The 20,000-nt window shown below is 35.8% G+C and overlaps 2 protein-coding genes across 4 annotated transcripts in view; one reads left to right on the top strand and one right to left on the bottom strand.

Moving 5' to 3' along the window:
• The window catches only part of dachs (unconventional myosin-IXb-like dachs), a 487,051-nt gene that overhangs the window by 137,511 nt on the left and 329,540 nt on the right, over nt 1–20,000 (top strand). The gene's annotated exons all lie outside the window — the stretch shown is intronic.
• On the bottom strand, nt 7,612–9,642 carry LOC137644632 (zinc finger BED domain-containing protein 5-like). Its single transcript, XM_068377584.1, has one exon. It carries the CDS (start codon nt 9,640–9,642, stop codon nt 7,612–7,614), a length of 2,031 nt encoding a protein of 676 aa, XP_068233685.1.

Here is a 20,000-nt window from a genome sequence, read left to right as displayed (position 1 = left end):
GCATTGAGGCTTCAGTTAAGTGACGGAAGAGGTATGCAATGTGGTTTTTAAAAAAAAAAAAAAAAAAAAAAAAAAAAGGGATAATGACGGGAAAAGTACAGTGGAGGATTCATGAACGTGAAAAACTCTTGATGATGATGTCAGGAAATACATTAGAGGGAGATATGATAACTGACAAATAAAAATGAAGGATGGAGAAGATTGGTGAGAAGAGAGATGGGGCAAAGGTAATGATTAGATTGTAGTTATTACAATACTGGAAGAAATTGGAAATGAAAAGAAGACCATTCTTCATAGAAGAAAATGTCTTATTTTTTACCTTCCTTTTCCTATTTCATCTTTTGCAGGGTCATTGTTCTTTTATAGCTAAACTTTCCTCTCATATATTGCAATTAAGGCTTTATGGTATCCTTGCAAAAAAAACAACAACAACAAGTGCAGGACAAAAGTTGACCAGGCTGACATGAGTCTTTCTGTAGTTTATTTGTGACATATCTGTTTTTGACGTTGTTAATAGTTTATATAGGACTTATCTGTTTTGACGTTGTCACGGTTTTAGAATGATTTTTTGTTAATATATTCTCCTCATTTATTTATTTCCGTATTTCCTTTCCTCACTGGGCTATTTTTCCCTATTGGAGCCCTTGGGCTTATAGCATCTTGCTTTTCCAACTAGGATTGTAGCTTGGCTAGTAATAATAATAATAATAATAATAATAATAATAATAATAATTAGACTTGTCTTTACTCATGTCTGGGCATTGGCCAATTTTCATCATCACACTGGCCAGTGTGGATTGCTGATTGTAGGAGACTTTTGTCTGATCACTCCCAGCAAACCAACCTAGTATAAGTGTCCGTTATTAGTATAGCTTTGCTGATCATAGCGATACACAAACCCTTCATTACGTTAAAGTATCCCTTTATATAAAACATTGTTTTTATATTTAGAATGGTTAAGTTTTTGTTTCCTTCCTGGATGAGACTGGAATAATTTGTTTGATCGATATCTGCTTCCGTAACTGCTCTGTATATCCTTTTCCAGCTACAAGGTTTCTGCTTTGCCTCTTTCCCATGGGTATATTATTTCTGCTACTGCTCCGTTACTATTGTGGTGAAAGTTTCTCCTCATTGATGATATTGTAACACCCGTCAGCCGTCTCGTCCCGATTTTACTCTATAATAATGAAGCCTCAGATTGTAAGGTTCAATTATTATTTTTTTTCTCTCTTTATGGTTCTCCTTAGTATCTTTTCAGCCTCACAAAGTTTTTTTTTTTTTTTGTGTGTGTGTAATAGAAAAGTTAAAACTTAATGAACTTTAAAGTAATGTTAAGCTAGAATAAGAAATGTTATAAAGAACTGAGATAAAATGATAGAATTAAAGGATGGGATTACATCGAAGATGAAACCAAAGACAAAGGCAGGTAATAAATAACAATAAAGCGAAGGTGACGAGGAACTAACCATGCCTTCTATTCCCACTTGTCTTTCTCAAATAGCCTTAGGTTGCAACCGTTCCTTTGCCCATCTCTTTCAAGAGTTCCACAGCAAACCAGATATCTGATGACAGGGTTGTGGTGGGCTGGTGGTATCGTCCTTGCCTGGTGATTGCCACACTGGGGTTCGAGACCCGCTCAAACTCGTTAGTTTCTTTGGTCGCTGCAACCTCACCATCCTTTTGATCTAGGGCGGGGTGGTGTTGGGGGGAACCTATATGCCTACCTGCTGAGTCATCAGCAGCCATTGCCTGGCGCTCCTTGGCCCTAGATTGAGCGCTGATCATATGTAATATGGTCAGTCTCTAGGGCATTGTTCTGCTCGATAGGGCAATATCACTGTCCCTTGCCTCTGCCATTCATGAGCGGCCTTTAAACACCTTTAAAAAGCTTCAAAAACCCTTGAATAATAACCCACAATAGATGCCCTGGTTAACTTTTAGTTTCAAATGACTGTTTGTGTAGGCGTCCCGTTAGTTACCTGGATCAGGTGCTTGAGGGTCATTGCTGGGAGGCAAAAGTGTTCGGAGAAAGGACTTAAGCAGATGGTGGAGGCTGTTGGCATCGATTTGATGTAATAATCGAGTGTGATCTTGAGGTGGCTTTTCTAGGAAATCTCTCTCTCTCTCTCTCTCCTCTCTCTCTCTCTCTCTCTCTCTCTCTCTCTTTGATAAGCATATACACATGTAAATTCTGTATACATGTGGCTAAACTGAAGCCTATATTTTTTTTCTCATACGCATGGAGATGGTTTGGGCATGCACTTCTCACTCCCCAAGGGAGATTATTTCACCAACCTTTCTACTGAGCTTCACAAGGCACTAGAACTGTTGGATGGCCCAGGTCTACATGGTTGAGGACTATGAAGCATAAAGTAGGAGATGGTGAATGAAGAAGTATTAATTTAAAAGCTCAATATAGAGACGACTGGTGAAATCTAACTGAGGACCTTTAACGTCAATAGGAGTAGGATGAGATGATGATAAATGATATTAAGACGCTCAATAATAATAAGATAAAGTAGTTTCCATTAGCGGTCGAATACTTATTGCTTCCGACACGGAACCTATATTTTCAGTTTGGGTTGATCGTCTGTTGTCCACTCAAGATTACCGGAGGTTGTGTCTCGTGACTGGTTGATTGATCGTCTGTTGTCCACTCAAGATTACCGGAGGCTGAGTCTCGTGACTGGTTGATTGATCGTCTGTTGTCCACTCAAGATTACCGGAGGCTGTGTCTCGTGACTGGTTGATTGATCGTCTGTTGTCCACTCAAGATTACCGGAGGCTGTGTCTCGTGACTGGTTGATTGATCGTCTGTTGTCCACTCAAGATTACCGGAGGCTGAGTCTCGTGACTGGTTGATTGATCGTCTGTTGTCCACTCAAGATTACCGGAGGCTGTGTCTCGTGACTGGTTGATTGATCGTCTGTTGTCCACTCAAGATTACCGGAGGCTGTGTCTCGTGACTGGTTGATTGATCGTCTGTTGTCCACTCAAGATTACCGGAGGCTGTGTCTCGTGACTGGTTGATTGATCGTCTGTTGTCCACTCAAGATTACCGGAGGCTGTGTCTCGTGACTGGTTGATTGATCGTCTGTTGTCCACTCAAGATTACCGGAGGCTGTGTCTCGTGACTGGTTGATTGATCGTCTGTTGTCCACTCAAGATTACCGGAGGCTGTGTCTCGTGACTGGTTGATTGATCGTCTGTTGTCCACTCAAGATTACCGGAGGCTGTGTCTCGTGACTGGTTGATTGATCGTCTGTTGTCCACTCAAGATTACCGGAGGCTGTGTCTCGTGACTGGTTGATTGATCGTCTGTTGTCCACTCAAGATTACCGGAGGGCTGTGTCTCGTGACTGGTTGATTGATCGTCTGTTGTCCACTCAAGATTACCAGAGGTTATGTCTCGTGACTGGTTATCAATCTTTTATATTTTGAGAGAGATCTTGATATGGTACCTTCAAAATAAAAGTTTATTTTAATTTCGTGCCTCGGCGGAGATTTGCGTTCTGTGAGTACTTGAGTGAAAAAAAGAAGTGTCGCATTGGTTTGATTTATTTTCAAGATACATTTTAAATGAAATCTTGCGTTCAGTATTTTTTAAGGCTTATAAGTTTCTGTGTTCTTCAAATACTCATTGTTCCAGGTCCGTAGATATGTTGATAAATTGGAAGGAGGAAATTATATATATATTATATCAAAGAAAATTAACATTTAATCCAGTTTTATAAGCCAGAAAAATAGGATAATACATGAATTGATTAGTTTGGGTTATATTTATTGACTATTTAATTTTTGTATTATTCTTTACGACTATCAAAGCCGTTTACTGGATTACTTATCTATTTGTTCTTTCTTATCTCAATTCACTAAAAATCATTACGTTATTATCTATCGTTTAGTTACAGGAAGTGAAAAGGATTTTTTTTTCAAACAATTTTATAAGTTCTTTTGTTATTGGCAATTTGTCGCCAATAAAAGTAAACGGAAATACTTTCACAAGTTTCCCATTTCATCCTTTCCGTACATTAATACTCTTCTCATGCAACTTCACTTCCATTACTGCCTGGCGTTCTGCTGGACGGGAGGTGGAGTCCCACTCAAAGTCGATAGTTTCTTGTAGTGTCTGGAACCTTATCATCCTTGTGAGCTGCTAAGACACAGAGTTGCCAGGCTGGCCTTTTTTCAGGCCAAAAAATCTCAAATCTGGCCCTTTTGAAATTGGTTGGTCTTTAGTAATATCATGAAAAAGATGGGCCTTAAACATTAATTTTTGGCCTTTTTCTAATAATGCGTTGGCCTTTTAAAGCTACGGTTGATTTGAAGTTGGACTTTTCTCATTTAAAAAAACCTGGCAACACTGTTAAGACATCAGTAGTCATTACTTGGCTCTCCCTGGTCCTAGCTTAGGTGGAGAGGGGTCTTGGGTTGCTGATCATATCTATATATTGGTCAGTTTCTAGGGCATTGTCCTGCTAGCTTGAATATTTTCACTATCCCTTGCCTCTGCCATTCATAAGCGGCCTATAAAACCTTTAATAATCTTCACCTGCAATTTCACTTCCATTACTTCATTGCAAGGTGCATCCTAGGCTGGGAATCCCCTTTAAGGGTAATAAATCATAATCTGAACGCCCTCTCAGCCAATTGAGCAGGTGCTGTCGACACTCACCCTTATCAATTTAAGTAAATACTTAATTTCACGTTAACGTTAATTTGATGTACGAGTGTTATAAACTGTTTACAGGGACGTTGATTTATCAAAAGGAACTAATGCTGTCAGTAGCTCTCGTTTTTACACTTGTGCTACCTGTGAAAGATTGATAGTTTTTTTCTTTTTTTTTGCTGGTGATCCTATTTAGATTGTACTTTTTTTTATTCTCTTGGTTGAGACATAATATACTGTACTTGCTATGAAGTATTTCCATGGATACATATTTGTGTATATATACTCATGTAGACATTGATTATTTATGCAGTATATATGTATAATTATCTGAATAATTTTGCACATCCTTCATAGAGAGAGAGAGAGAGAGAGAGAGAGAGAGAGAGAGACTTTCAGCAATGGTATTTTAAAGCTCCTGAGAGAGAGAGAGAGAGAGAGAGAGAGAGAGAGAGAGAGAGAGTTCCAGCACTGGTATTTTAAAGCTCGAGAGAGAGAGAGAGAGAGAGAGAGAGAGAGAGAGACTTCCAGCACTTGTATTTTAAAGCTCTTGAGAGAGAGAGACTTTGGACTTCCAGCACTGGTATTTTAAAGCTCCTGAGAGAGAGAGAGAGAGAGAGAGAGAGAGAGAGAGAGACTAGACCTCCAGCACTGGTATTTTAAAGTTCTTGAGAGAGAGAGAGAGAGAGAGAGAGAGAGAGAGAGACTTTAGACTTCCAGCACTTGTATTTTAAAGCTCTTGAGAGAGAGAGAGAGAGAGAGAGAGAGAGAGAGAGAGACTTTAGACTTCAGACTTCCAACACTGGTATGTTTAAAGCTCTTGAGAGAGAGAGAGAGAGAGAGAGAGAGAGAGAGAGTGTGTGTGTGTGTGTACCAAGAATTCCAGTACTGGTATTTAAAGGCTCTTCAGTAATCCATTGTTTCTTTTCCTAAGCGCCAGAGTCAAAGGTTTCGTGTTAATTGTTGAGAGAATCTTATGCAACATCCTTCATTAGTCCCGTTAACTTGTCACGAATCTTGTAGGTCAAATGCATTGGATTGTTTTTGGGTCATCGGTCACAATGATTGGCATTTTTTGCGTCTCATTTCATTTTTCATCTTTTTTTTTTTCCAGTGATTGTTTCAATTTTACATTCATGTTTTGACTAATTTTTTAACAACACATTTGATTTTTTTTTTATTTGCCTGGTCATGTTTTAAAACTTTATCTGTTAATTATTTTTTATTTTAATTTTAAAATTATATTGCTTAAAATTATGCACAACCTTTGATTTTTCATCTTTTTTCTGTGATTGTGTTTTTAATTTTACAATCATGTTCCGACTAATTTTTTAACAACACATTTGATTTTTTTTTTCTATTTGCCTGGTCATGTTTTAAAACTTTCTCTGTTAATTATTTTTAATTTGAAATTTAAAATTGTATTCCTTAAAATTATGCACATTTGATTTTTTTCATCTTTTTTCAGTGATTGTGTTTTTAATTGTTTTCATTCATGTTCTGACTTTAATTTCTTAACGACTTATGCGATTTTTCTCTATCCGCCTAGTCATTTTTTTTTAACTTTCTCCAAGTTAATTATTTTTAATTCTTGAATTTGAAATATTTATTGCTTAATATTAGACGCAACCGTTGATTTTTCATCTTTTCCAGTGATTGTGTTTTTAATTTTGCATTCATGTTCTGATTGTAATTTTTTAACAACTTATATGATTTTTTTCATTTACCTAGACATTTTTTTGTTAACTCTCGCAGTTAATTATTTCTAGTTTTTAAATTTAAAATTTGTATTCCTTAGAATTATGCAAAACCTTTGATTTTTCATATTTCTCCAGTGATTGTGTTTTTAATTTTGCTTTCATTTTCTGATTGTAATTTTTTAACAACTTGTGTGATTTTTTATTTGCCCTGGAATTTTTTTGTTAACTTGCAGTTAATTATTTTAAATTCTTAAATTTAATATTTGTATTGCTTAAAATTATGCACAACCTAATCAAGCTAATAATGCATAGTTTATGGTAATATTTTATTTCATCAAATATTTCATTAATCACTTCCTTCTTCTATTTCTTCCGTTTTCTTAAAGATTAAAAGTCATTGCATGTTGTATACTTCGCTTCCGGAAGTTTTGATTCTTATTTTAGAATGCAGGGAGTGTTTAAAAAAATCAACCAGGAGTCCCGTTTTGTGTGCTTAGCTGTCTGTCTCATGCCGTGGGGCATGTGATGCGAAAGTAATTATCATCAATCTTCTTCTTCTTCTTCTTCTTCTTCTTCTTCTTCTTCTTCTTCTTCTTCTTCTTCTTCTTCTTCTTCTTCTTCTTCTTCTTTTTTTTTTTAATCTCTCCACGCACTACGAATCACCACGTTGCCTGTCTCGATGCTCACATTACACAGAGGCCAAATCCCGTTTGCTTTCGAAAAAAGAAGAAGCTAAGCGTCTCCCGAATGACATCCTTCTCGTCTGCAGACAATCCAACGAGAGGCAAACACGTCTGGAAATGGGCCCTGATGGCCTGCTTTCAGCGGCGTGACACGGCAATTTAACCTTCCAGAGAAAATGAATTATCAGGTGCTGAGGTGACATCATGCCTCGGGATTGGGCCATTGATGAGGAAGAGCGCTGGAGGAGTGGAGAAGGCCTCGGGTTGGGGGCCAACGTTGCGCTAGAGCAGTGTTTCTTAAACTTTTTTGTGCAGCGGACCCCTCTTATTAAAGTTACTCATGTAGCGGACCCTTTATTATTATAATTTTCCTCTTGAGTTTGAAAGTGTTTGCAGGTCATAATATACTGAAATTACAACTGAATTATTTATTAATGGCTTATCTTCAACATAAATGTTTATATTTTGCTTAACATAATTTCCACAACATTGATAATTTTGCATACAAATTTTCATGAACTTGACAGCAACGCTTCCTCCTCTTATCTCACAACCATACTTAATGCGATGAATGATACTGTTTTTGCTGTCTCACTACTGTTGGAATATCTGACTCCAGTCTGCTGAGTTTCAGTCGCATGTCGGGTTCGACACTGATTCGGTTGCGCTTCATCGTTTTAAGATCAACCAGTGTAGAAAATCCAATTTCATAGTTGTACGTTGTTGGGAACGGCATCAAGTGTTTCAAAGCAATTTCTGCAAGTCCAGGGTACTCTGGCTGGACTTGAGCCCAAAAATTGGCCAAACTTCTTTCCCTGAATAGGGTCTTCAGTGTCCCACTTGTTGCAATCTCGACAAGATTATCAGCCTCTTTTGATGACAGGTTGACACTGACCTTTTCTATATCTACTTTATCTGTAACAAATGGATTTCTAATAAACTCAAAGCTTGGGTCTGGTTCTTCAAAATATTTTCCTAACTCTGAGTGAAGGCCTTGCAGATGGGCTTTGAAGGCTTGTGTTGTGTCACCATCTAGCTCTTCTTTGGAAGTAAGCAGGAAATCTGCTAATGAAGGAAAAGACTCAAAATCTTTGCAGTCAATGCGGCCGCACCACAAGTCCAGCTTCATTCGTGTTGCCTGTATTTTGTCCTGCACTTTAAAGATAGTAGTATCTTTTCCTTGCAAAGACAGATTCAATCCGTTTAGTGTACTGAAAATATCAGACAGGTATGCCAGTTTTGTGAGCCACTGGGTGTCATGCATTCGATTATAGAGGTCATGACGTTCATACAAGAAAATTTGCACTTCCTCACAAAGTTCAAAGAGATGGGAAAGAACTTTTCCCCGTGTCAGCCAGCAAACCTCTGTATGGTAAAGGAGTTTTGTGTGTTCGCTTCCCATGTCTTCACACAGAACTGTAAATAATCGGGTGTTCAGTGCTTTCCCTTTGATGAAATTGACAATTTTTACTGCCTCTTCCAGAACTGTTTTAAGACAAGTAGGCATATATTTCACAGCAAGTTGTTCACGGTGAATGCAACAATGTGTTGCCTTTACCTGTGGTACAATGCTTTGTACCCGACTCACTAGGCCCCTTAGTTTACCAGTCATCGCAGTTGCACCATCTGTGCTGATTCCAACACATCGCGACCAGGAGAGTTCATTTTGGACAATAAAATTGTTTGCTACATTAAAGATAGCCTCTCCTGTTGTGTTTGTGGGAAGAGGATGACAGAAAAGAAATTCATCATGTACTTCCCCACAGTAAATGTACCTAACAAAGCACAAAAGATTTGCCTCGTTCCCTATATCTGTGGACTCGTCCAGCTGTAGTGAAAAATACAGACTCTGCTGTAATTTTGACACCAGCTGAACTTTCACATTTTCAGCTATTGACGTTATCCTTTTCTTGACAGTGTCGTTGGACAAAGGTATCTTGTTTATTTCTTTACTAGCCTTTTCTCCAAGCATGATCTCTGTCATTATCTTGGCTGCTGGTTTGACCAAAGTCTCGCCTATGGAATGCGCCTTTCTTGTTTTTGCAATCAATAACAACACTTTGTATGAAGATTCAGTGGCCTTTGCATTTTCTCCAGGTATAAAAAAAGATGAAGCTTCCTTTTTTCTGTGAATATCAAGTTCATTACATTTTCTTTGAAAAAATTCTATGGGTTTTCCCACATATTCCTTATGTCTGGACTCGAAATGTCTTCTGAGCTTTGAGGGTTTCATAACCTCATTAGCTAATGTTTCATAGCACAAAACACACTGTGGGATAGGATCATCACTGTTGCCTTGCCAAAAAAATCCAAGTTTCAAGTAATCACTGTAGTATTTACGCTTCTTTTTGGCTGTTTCTTGGTGTGTTTGCTTGTGCTCTACAGTGGTAACCGAGGCATCTGTACTGCTTTGGTTTGTGTCAGCGGTGTTCCCTTCGTCCATGGCGTCTGCGCCTGCCTCCAGTAGCTTGAGCTGAGTTGCACTGTTGGCATCGTTTCTTTCTTCTTTAAGGCTAGTGCTGTCTCGGTTGTTGTTCTGGAATTCAGTTTTTTTCTTTGTAAGTGAGCCTGTCTTGAGCCACAGATCCATTATCCTGATGCTAAAAAGAAAGCTAGGCTGTCTTCTGATGTTTATCCTGCAAGTAACTTGGCGAGGTCACGAGGTCTAGTATTCGAAATTCTAATTTCAAAAAGGTAGGTAATAACGTTTAACAAATGGCATATAAAATCAGTATGTTGTCATAAGCATCCAGATGATTTTCTTACCTACAAAGAGGAGCACAAGCAACTGCCGTGTGTTCCTCACAGCAGCCTTAACGTCAACTGATATGTGGCGGGCGGCCGCAACACTGGGCATCAGTCAGTACAATGTTGCCAAATCATAAACACCACTACCTTCTATAAAGTTGTTATTCTGTGTGTGTCTTTTTCGGAATTTCGTTGAGGATTTCACCCCAAGGGAGGAAGGCGGCATTACTTAAATTACTTCCATCCCAATGTAACTTAGCCACTGTAAAAAGCCATCAGGATTGGTGCTACAAAATTAGGAATTTAGGACGTTTTGGCCGAAAATTTGACTGAAATCGATATTAAAAATTATCCTACGGACCCCTTGGAATATTCCACGGACCCCTGGGGGTCCGCGGACCACACTTTAAGAAACACTGCGCTAGAGGGATGAGGGGCTGATTTGGGGCCTCGGGATGGAGTCTGCGTCGAGTGAGAGAGATGAAGGATTGGAAAGAAGGTAGTAAGGAGTAGGTTGGCCTGGACACCAGCCACCCTCTGAGAAACTACCGTTAGAGAATTATATAGTCCTTTGACTGGCCAGACAGTACTACATTGGATTCTTCTCTCTGGTTATGGTTCATTTTCCCTTTGCCTACACATACACCGAATAGTCTGGCCTATTCTTTACATATTCTCCTCTGTCCTCATACAACTGCCAACACTGAGGTTACCAAACAATTCTTCTTCAACCAAGGGGTTAACTACTACACTATCATTGTTCAGTGGCCACTTTCCTCTAGGTAAGGTTATAAGAGAATTTAGCTATGGTAAGCTGCTCTTCTAGGAGAACACTCTAAAATTAAACCATTGTTCTCTAGTCTTGAGTAGTGCCGTAGCCTATGTACCAGGGTTTTCCACTGTGTTGGGTTAGAGTTCTCTTGCTTAAGGGTACACTCAGGCACACTATTCTATCTTTTCTCTTCGTTTTGTTTTGTTAAAGTTTTTATAGTTTATATAGGAAATATTTATTTTAATATTACTGTTCTTAAGATATTTTAATTTTCCTTGTTTCCTTTCCTCACTGGGCTTTTCCCTGTTGGAGCCCTTGTGCTTATAGCATCCCTCTTCTCCAACTAGGGTTGTAGCTTAGAAAATAATAATAATAATAACAACAGGAACGACAACAAGAATAATAATAATAATAATAATAATGATAATAATAATAATAATAATAATAATAATAATTAATAATTAATAATTAATAATGAATAATGAATAATAATTAATGATTAATTATTTATAATAATAATGATAATAATAATAATAATTAATAATAATTAATAATAATAATAATTAATAATAATCAATAATAATTAATAATAATAATAGAGAGTTTGGGATTGGGTTGTGCTTTGAGAATTAATCAATGATGATTAAGAGATTTTGTGGGAGTGAAATGCGGAGGCCTAGCACTAGAAGGAATCCCCCTATATAGTAAAGAGCAAGTCTGGTATATATATATATATATATATATATATATATATATATATATATATATATATATATATATATATGTGTGTGTGTGTGTGTGTGTATGTATTTCTTTCTTTCTTTCTTTCTTTACGGTCACGCACAACTCTTCCCATCCCTAGAATAGTAGTTTTTCCTCCGTGAGATTGAGTGCCTGTGTGTGCATATCTATTTAGATATTTAGTCGTCATTTTTGACGGGTCGCGTACATTACTAAAAAAATAGCATCACGAAAAGAGTATTCAAGTTACAAACTATTGGAGAAAGTAGAGCAAACTAAAACAAAGAGAATAGATTGGGAATCGGGGGATGCTAGTTAAATAGAGTTAAAACTTGTGTAGGGAGTTAATGATAAGAATAACAGGAAAACGTTTTAAGAAGCATCATGACGAGAAATACAAACGGAAGGAGAGAAGAACTTGTTGAGCTAATATTTATGGCGTATAGACTCGAGAGGAGAAAGTGCCGTTCATGCTGAATGTAGCAATTCAGGGATGTCGTTCATCACAAGTGTTTATGTGGAAGTGACATCCGTACTCTGAGCATTCGAGGGAACAGCGAAGTCTAGGAGACTATCAATCTTTTCATCTAGATCAGTGGTTCCCAAACTGGGGGAAATTTCCCCCTGGGGGAAATTTGAAGCTTCCAGGGGGGAAATAATTGCATTACCTACTAACTAAAACAATTTCATTCTAAAGTAGAAGAGCAAACATAAGTCCTTTTATTTGCTATTAACCGGCTCTATGGCTATGCTTAGTTGTTACTAACTGCTCTCTCTCCTATTTACTCTGCAATTATATGTTTATCAGTATATTTGCACATATGAAAAATAAATTAGTAAATAGTCTCAAGTGTGTTTTAACTACTCTTTCCTTCATACACATGAAAGGGGAAATCTGGATGGTTGAACTGGGTGCAGGGGAAATATGACAGATAAAAGTTTGGGAACCACTGATCTATATGAAGTGACTAAAGGGAAACCGCTTTCTCCAAAGGATTTGCGTAGTACTCTCGCCATCAAAGGACCGCTTCACACGAGTGGATTGAATCCGCGCTGCTTAGAAATCAGTGAATATCAATTAGGCCTTTTGCATGCTGTCCGCTCGGAATGATCTTTAAACGGTAATTATTCCGAACGATAATTCTTCCAAGTGATAGTGATTTACAAGCTGTGTGTATTGCTAAAAATGTATTCTGTTTAAACTACAATTTCTGAAATATTAGTTATTATATAGTGTTAAAGATGTACATGTAATTATTAATTTCCATGCACAGAATTGCATTAAATAATTATAGGATTCAGTAATCGTTTCATGGTAAATGTTATATTTGTTAGTTGACTCCAGTAGCATGAACTGTAATGTTTTATTTACGTGTTTAACTCGTATGTGATGAAGTGACCTAGTAAATTTTCTCTGCCGTTTCAAATAGTACAATTTATCATATTTATATTATTATGATAATTGCAAACACAACAACAACAACAAATTCAGCTGTCTTTAGTCCACTGCAGGACAAAGGCCTCAGACATGTCCTATGCTATGCATGGGGTTTGGCCATTTTCGTCACTACGCTGGCCACTGCAAATTGATGAGGGTGGGAGACTTTAGTCTGATCGCTTGGAGCAAACCAACCTAGTATAGGTGGCAAACACACAGTATTAAATGTTTTAACAATCGCATTACCTTATTCGGTATAAATTACGGTCCTCTTGTCAACGGATGTACTTTGCTTCCGGAAAAATTGAATATTGTCGTCCTTGTGTAGCATCAGATAGCTGGTTTATAATGAGGTTAAGGAAATCCTGTTTACGCTAATGTAAATTACTCAGTTTTGAACCCAAGTTGATGTCCCAATTACATTTTGTCAATTTGTCATCGCAAGCTAGTGATTTCTCTTTTTTGGGGGGTGGGGGTGTTAACAGTATATTATTTGAATATTAGAGTATTCCGGCATTATAAGTATCATATTTTAAATTTTTTATTAAAAGTTGTCTGTGTTGATGTCAATTTTAGTTAAAGAATGTCCCCTAAATATATTGTATTTTTATATATATATATATATATATATATATATATATATATATATATATATATATATATATATATATATATATATATGTGTATATATATATATATATATATATATATATATATATATATATATATATATATATATATATATATATATATATGTATATATATATATATAGTTTTTTATAGAAAATATTTATTTTGATGTTACTCTTCTTACTTTTCCTCGTTTCCTTTCCTCACTAGGCTATTTTCCATGTTGGGGCCCTGGGCTTATAGCCTCCTGCTTTTCTAACTAGGGTTGTAGCTTAGCAATTAATAGTGATAATATTTTTATGTATATATATTTATATGTATTATATATCTGTATATGTATATATATATATATACATATATATATATATATATATATATATATATATATATATATATATATATATATATATATATATATATATATATATATAAGGTCACACTCAGCTCTCCCTGACCCTTGGGTATGGAGGAGAGCGTGTAGTCACCCTGGTAATAAGGGGGTCCGTGTACGTGCGTGTGCATGTCTATCTACATATTTAACCGTCATTTTGGACAGGTCGCGTACACTAGTGTATATGTATCGGCAAGGTCCCTTAAAGGACCTTGCGTATCGGTATGAAGCTCGCAATAATTAGGTGGGGGCGTATTTTAACCGGAGACTTTATCTAACAAAATTTGATTTGGTGTTTTTATCCGTTTTGCAGAGTTATCAGCAATTGCTTTATAGGTTGCCGTTCTTATCTAATTCATATCCTTTTGTAAGGCTTTAGCTGTATATGAAAAGCTTCTAGCCCACTGTCTTGGGTTAGAGTTCTCTTGCTTGAGCGTACACTCATTCATACTATTCTATCTTGTTTCTCTTCTTGTTTTTTTTAGTTTTTATAGTTTATATATGAAAGATCCCATTTAATGTTGCTGTTTTTAAAATATTTTATTTTGATCATTACTTCTCTTGTAGTTTATTTTCTTGTATCCTTTCCTCACTGGGCTATTTGTCCCTGTTGAATCCCTTTGGCATATAACATACTGATTTTCCAACTAGGGTTGTAGCTTAGCCTGTAATAATAATAATAATAATAATAATAACAACAATGGAAAGATTGCCTGCCCATTTATAAGGTTTAGACTAGGCTTATATAGGTCGCTAAGAATGCCTTCTCTATCTCAACTTTATGCTTTATAGGCATCAAGTCCTTTATTATGAATTGCTAGTTCTTTCACGAAAATTAATCCTTGTACTGTATTGGGAATATCTAACCTTTGCTTCAGTTATTAAATTTGCAACCGTAATTTTGTTAAATCATAACCACGATTAGTAATAATGCTATTAACGATAACAAAAATATATTAATTTATATTGTTATTATTATTGCTGTTATAATTATTGATTTTGAGATGCGCTATTGTATATAGATATTTATGCACTGTACATTGCTATACAGATTATTTTTTTTTTTTTTTTTTTTTGCAAGTCCTTTATATTATTTACATAACAGGATTTTTGTTACTGAGGAAAAAATATTGGAAAAGCTTGAAATGAGAGTACACTTTCATAAGCGTCTCTGCGTATCATATTTTGTTCTTCAGGAACACCTGTATTGGAAAAGCTCGAAATGAGTAGACTTTTATAAGTATCTCTTCGTATCATATTTTTTTTTCAGGAATGTCTGTAGCTTTCAAATATTTTTTTCCCCCTGGCATGGCATATTATAATGCGTATGGTAACATTGGACACCCTTTCATTTTGCTTGATGGTATGAAATTTGAGGAGCTCTTTCCTCTTTTAAGTTGTAATTACTGTGATAAGGTGTCAGACAAAAGCTGGGTGGTTCCATTAACCCACCTATCACATTCACGTGTTTTGATTGGGAGGACTTAATATCAATGTTGAGACATCGACTTCCTCGGTGCCGTACGGTTGAAGGAAACCATAATTAGTATCTTCCCCCTTTTTTTTTTTACATCAATTATAAGATTAGAATATATTATTCTCTCTCTCTCTCGCTCTCTCTCTCTCTCTCTCTCTCTCTCTCTCTCTCTCTCTCTCTCTCTCTCTCTCTCTCTCTCTCTCTCTCTCTCTCATCAAAAGTCGAGAATATGATCTTCTACCTCATAAGAATGAGTTTGACTTATGTTTTTATATGGAATGTAAAGCAAATATATATATATATATATATATATATATATATATATATATATATATATATATATATATATATATATATATACAATATATATATATATATATATATATATATATATATATATATATATATATATGTATATATATGTGTTCATATATATAGATATATATATAGATATATATATATATATATATATATATATATATATATATATATATATATATATACTGTATATACATACATACATACATACACACACATATATATAATTGAAAGCACGTGCTTGGAAAATTTATTGATTTGGTCATGCTATTATAGACCAATTGCATTTAGATTTGAAGGTTTCTTAAATTGTATTTGAATACCATTTAGATAGTTTTCTATCATAATCTAAAAACTTTCAGGTTTATGAAAAAGTGAAACATAAAAAAAAAGAATGTTTCGAGTTTAATAATCTCTTATACCCAAATACATTTTATTCCTGTTTTTTTTTTTTTCATTTATTTTGAATTATCTGGCATCATACCGTCCTTGGTCATTGATTTAATTGTTTGCGCAATTGAATCACATTTTCTAATTTTCTTGGGAATAAGGCATCCTTACTTGCTTGCTTACTTTGATGGCTGCTTTTCCGGTCCCATACAGCAGGAGAACCCTACTCTCTACAGGACCTCCGCTGTCGTTTTACCTTGTTCGTTCAGAGTATTTATCGTTTCAGATCACGTATTGTTCATTTACTGTTAAATCATCACTGTTGTAGGAATTTTTGAGTAAGAAAGTCTTCAGTTTCCTCTTGAAAGCCTTAATGTCTTCAATCCTTCCAATGTTTCGTGGGAGCTTATTATATATTCTCGGGGCCGCATATTCAAAAGCTCTAGAGCCTAAAGAAGACATATATCTACATATATCTAGGTTCCAACAGTTTGAAGCCATCTGTAATTATTCTCGTGTCAACACGATTTGTTGGCTACGCAATATGTAGCAATTCTCTTAAGTATTTTGGACGCCCGGTTCTGATAACTTGGTGGGTTATTGTACATATTTTAAATTCAATTCTCGCTTTAATCGGCAGCCAGTGTAAATCGATTAGTATAGGGGTGATCCTTTCTCTAGGTGGGTCACCTTTTATCAGTCTTGCTCCTCTGTTTATTATATTTTGTAATTTCTTAATTGGGTCACCTTTTATCAGTCTTGTTCCTCTGTTTATTATGTTTTGTAATTTCTTAAGTTGCACTTTTGGTAAATTGTAATAAATAGAGTTGCAGTAGTCAATCCTGGTAATAACACAGTTTATCAAGTTTTTTTTTTTTTACAGAATTTTCGTCCAGGTACTTTTTTATAAACGCAATATTTCTTAGATGATAACCAGCAGTTTTTCTTACATTATTTATTCGGGCATTTAGAGACAGGTTACAGTAAAAAAATACACCTAGATCTCGAACTTTACTAGATATCGGCACCGAGTCATTATTTATGTTCATTTGAATATCACCCAAGTTTCTCGCGCTGTTTCTCTTACCCACCACCATGAATTCAGTTTTGTTCTCATTTAATTTTAGTTGTTTAAATGCCATCCATTCTCTAACACTATCAAGGATTCGGTTTAGAGTTTCAGTAGTGTCATGTATATCATTTATGGAGAAGTAAAATTGTGTGTCATCTGCAAATAGTTTGAACTTCACGCCATGCCTTTGTAGCATTTTCGATAGACCAATAGTATAGATGCAGAATAAGATTGGGCCAAGTACACTCCCCTGGGGTACCCCTTTGTTTAAGGGTTCATATGATGAATAAGAGTTTCCAATTTGTACACAGTAATTTCTACCAACAAAGTAGTCTTTTAGGTTTTCGAAGGCTTTATCTTCAACGCCGATGGACCGTAGATCGTTTAGTAGCAGTTCATGCACAACTGTATCAAAAGCAGCACTGAGATCGAGCAATATTAAGATACCACATTTATTTTCATCCATCATTTCTAGCATATCATTTACAACAGATGGCTGTCTCCGTAGAGTATAGTTTTCTGCAAGCAGATTGGTTGTCAGGCAAAGCTTCTATTACTTCAAAGTGACTGACTAGTTGTTCAAGAATTACATATTCAAGCACTTTTGAGACAAAGGATAAATTTGAAGTAGGTCTATATGAGCTTAATTCCTGGTAGTCCAGTGCAATATCGAAAGGTTTCGTCCACTATTTGTTTCTGGTTGGTTTTCCTTTTCTATCTCAATACCGAATAATTCTCAGTTTTCGTTCGATGACTGACTCGTGGCTGGTGAATATATGTCAAGTTTTGTATTTCAGCTATGTTATTATCATTATTACTAGCCAAAACAGCAACCATAATTGGAGAAGCAAAATGCTATGGGCCTTAGTGCCCCAATAGGGAAAGCAGCAGAGTGCGGAAGAGAGAAGGTACGAATCAGCTATAAGAAAAATAACAAAGGAAAATATAAAGTATTAAAAGTTAAATGGATATAGAACATATAAACCGGACCAAGAGAAAAAAACTTGTCCCAAGTTTGCTGTTCGAAAATTTGGAGAATCTGTAACTAACGAATTAACAACTAAATGAATATTCCAAAATGTTCGAAAAATGATTCTTTCAGTAAACTTCGGGTTGCATGATTAATCTCTGCTGTTTTCCCTCTACTGCCAAGCTTTGGCATTGTCCTCCTGCCCCTGCTTTCCAAGATTCATAACTATCCTGTTTATTACTTCTTTTCGCTATCCTGTTCGTAAGACTAGGCAGGCAGTTAATTCTAATAGCCAGGCTTTCTCCATCACGAGGCTCAATACTACACAGTATTTTAGAAGTTTTGTTCCTGCTGTTACCAAGTTGTGGAATGATCTTCCCAATCGGGTAGTTGAATCGGTAGAACTTTAAAAATTAAAAGTTGGAGCAAATGTTTTTATGTTGACCAGGCTGACATGAGTCTTTTTATAGTTTATATATGACATATCTGTTTTTGACGTTGTTAATAGTTTATATAGGACATATCTGTTTTGACGTTATTACTGTTTATAGAATAATTTTTTGTTAATTTATTCTCATCATTTATTTATTTCATTATTTCCTTTCCTCACTGGGCTATTTTTCCCTGTTGGAGCCCTTGGGCTTATAGCATCTTGCTTTTCCAACTAGGGTTGTAGCTTGGCTAGTAATAATAATAATAATAATAATAATGATAATATATCTTCCAGTTTGTTCTTGTGAGTATACACCGCATGGATCTAGATAAAATCATAATACCGGAATTTATTGCAGGGATATAGGTGGGAAGATACTTAGGATTTTCAAAGTCTGACCCGCAATAATTTGAATATATTAAAAATAGAATGATAAATACCTGTATTGTAAATGAAATAGGATTTGAAACTTCTTTTTATAAAAGTATTCATGAGTCGATATATTTTTTATTTGAAAACATATCTAGATAAATAGCAAAAAATGCAATTGTAAATACACTATATGTAAAAAAAATATTCATGTAAATATATGATGATGCATATGTTATAAATTGTAAGATTGTAAATGTCTGTTTCATAATTAAAAAAAAAAATTAAAACCATGAACAATAGTTCCTTTTTGACGTGAAAGAGCCTTTCAACTCTGACACTGACAAATTACTGTCAGTTGAACGCATGTTGGGCAATTTGTAAGTTCGTGGAAGTTAAAGTTCTAACCTCTTTCGTGGGAAATGAATCACTAAAGCTGCGGAATAAGAAAAATACTAATTGTATATCACAATGAAAAGTACAATAATAAACTTTTTGTAATATGCTAATTATTTAATAGAAATCCATTTTCTGTTCTGACACAAGGAATTGATGAAATTCTTTACCATTTATGGAATCATAAATTATCGCATTCCCATTAATCATTTCAAGCAGGAATTATTCTTATTGATTCTTGATAAATAAAGACAACAACAAATACAGCCGCTTCTAGTCCATTGCAGGACAAAGACCTCAGACATGACCGTATTCATGTCTGGGGTTTGGCCTGTTTTCATCACCACGCTGGCCATTGGGGATTGGTGATGGAAGATTTTTGTCAGATCATAGCAAACCAACCTAGTATGGGTAGCCCTGACTATTACAGCTTTGCTGATTATGGCGATATACAAACCCTTTCACCTCGTGAGTGGAGTATAAGCTACATAAACATTTAAAGGTTAAAGTTGTCCAGTTTGTTCCAATTTCATCAGAATAGATACTCACCAGAACGTCAGCCGGACGAGCCCAAACCCCTACTGTGGTGGCCAACCACAGCAGTGGCCTCCCCAGTAAAAAGCTTAAACTCGGGCTGGGGTCGATCTGTTGCCATGTGAATGCTAGGCAAACACGTTACCATTGTACTAGCCAGGAGGCAAGTACACACAGTGATAACCTAGTTTGCCTAGTATTTGCATGACAACAGATCGATCCCAGCCCGACACCATGAGTATAAGCTAATTAAAAATGTATTGACATTC

This window comes from Palaemon carinicauda, chromosome 7, assembly GCF_036898095.1.
Source record: "Palaemon carinicauda isolate YSFRI2023 chromosome 7, ASM3689809v2, whole genome shotgun sequence".
NCBI lineage: Eukaryota > Metazoa > Arthropoda > Malacostraca > Decapoda > Palaemonidae > Palaemon > Palaemon carinicauda.
This window is presented reverse-complemented; position numbering and strand designations above follow the sequence as displayed.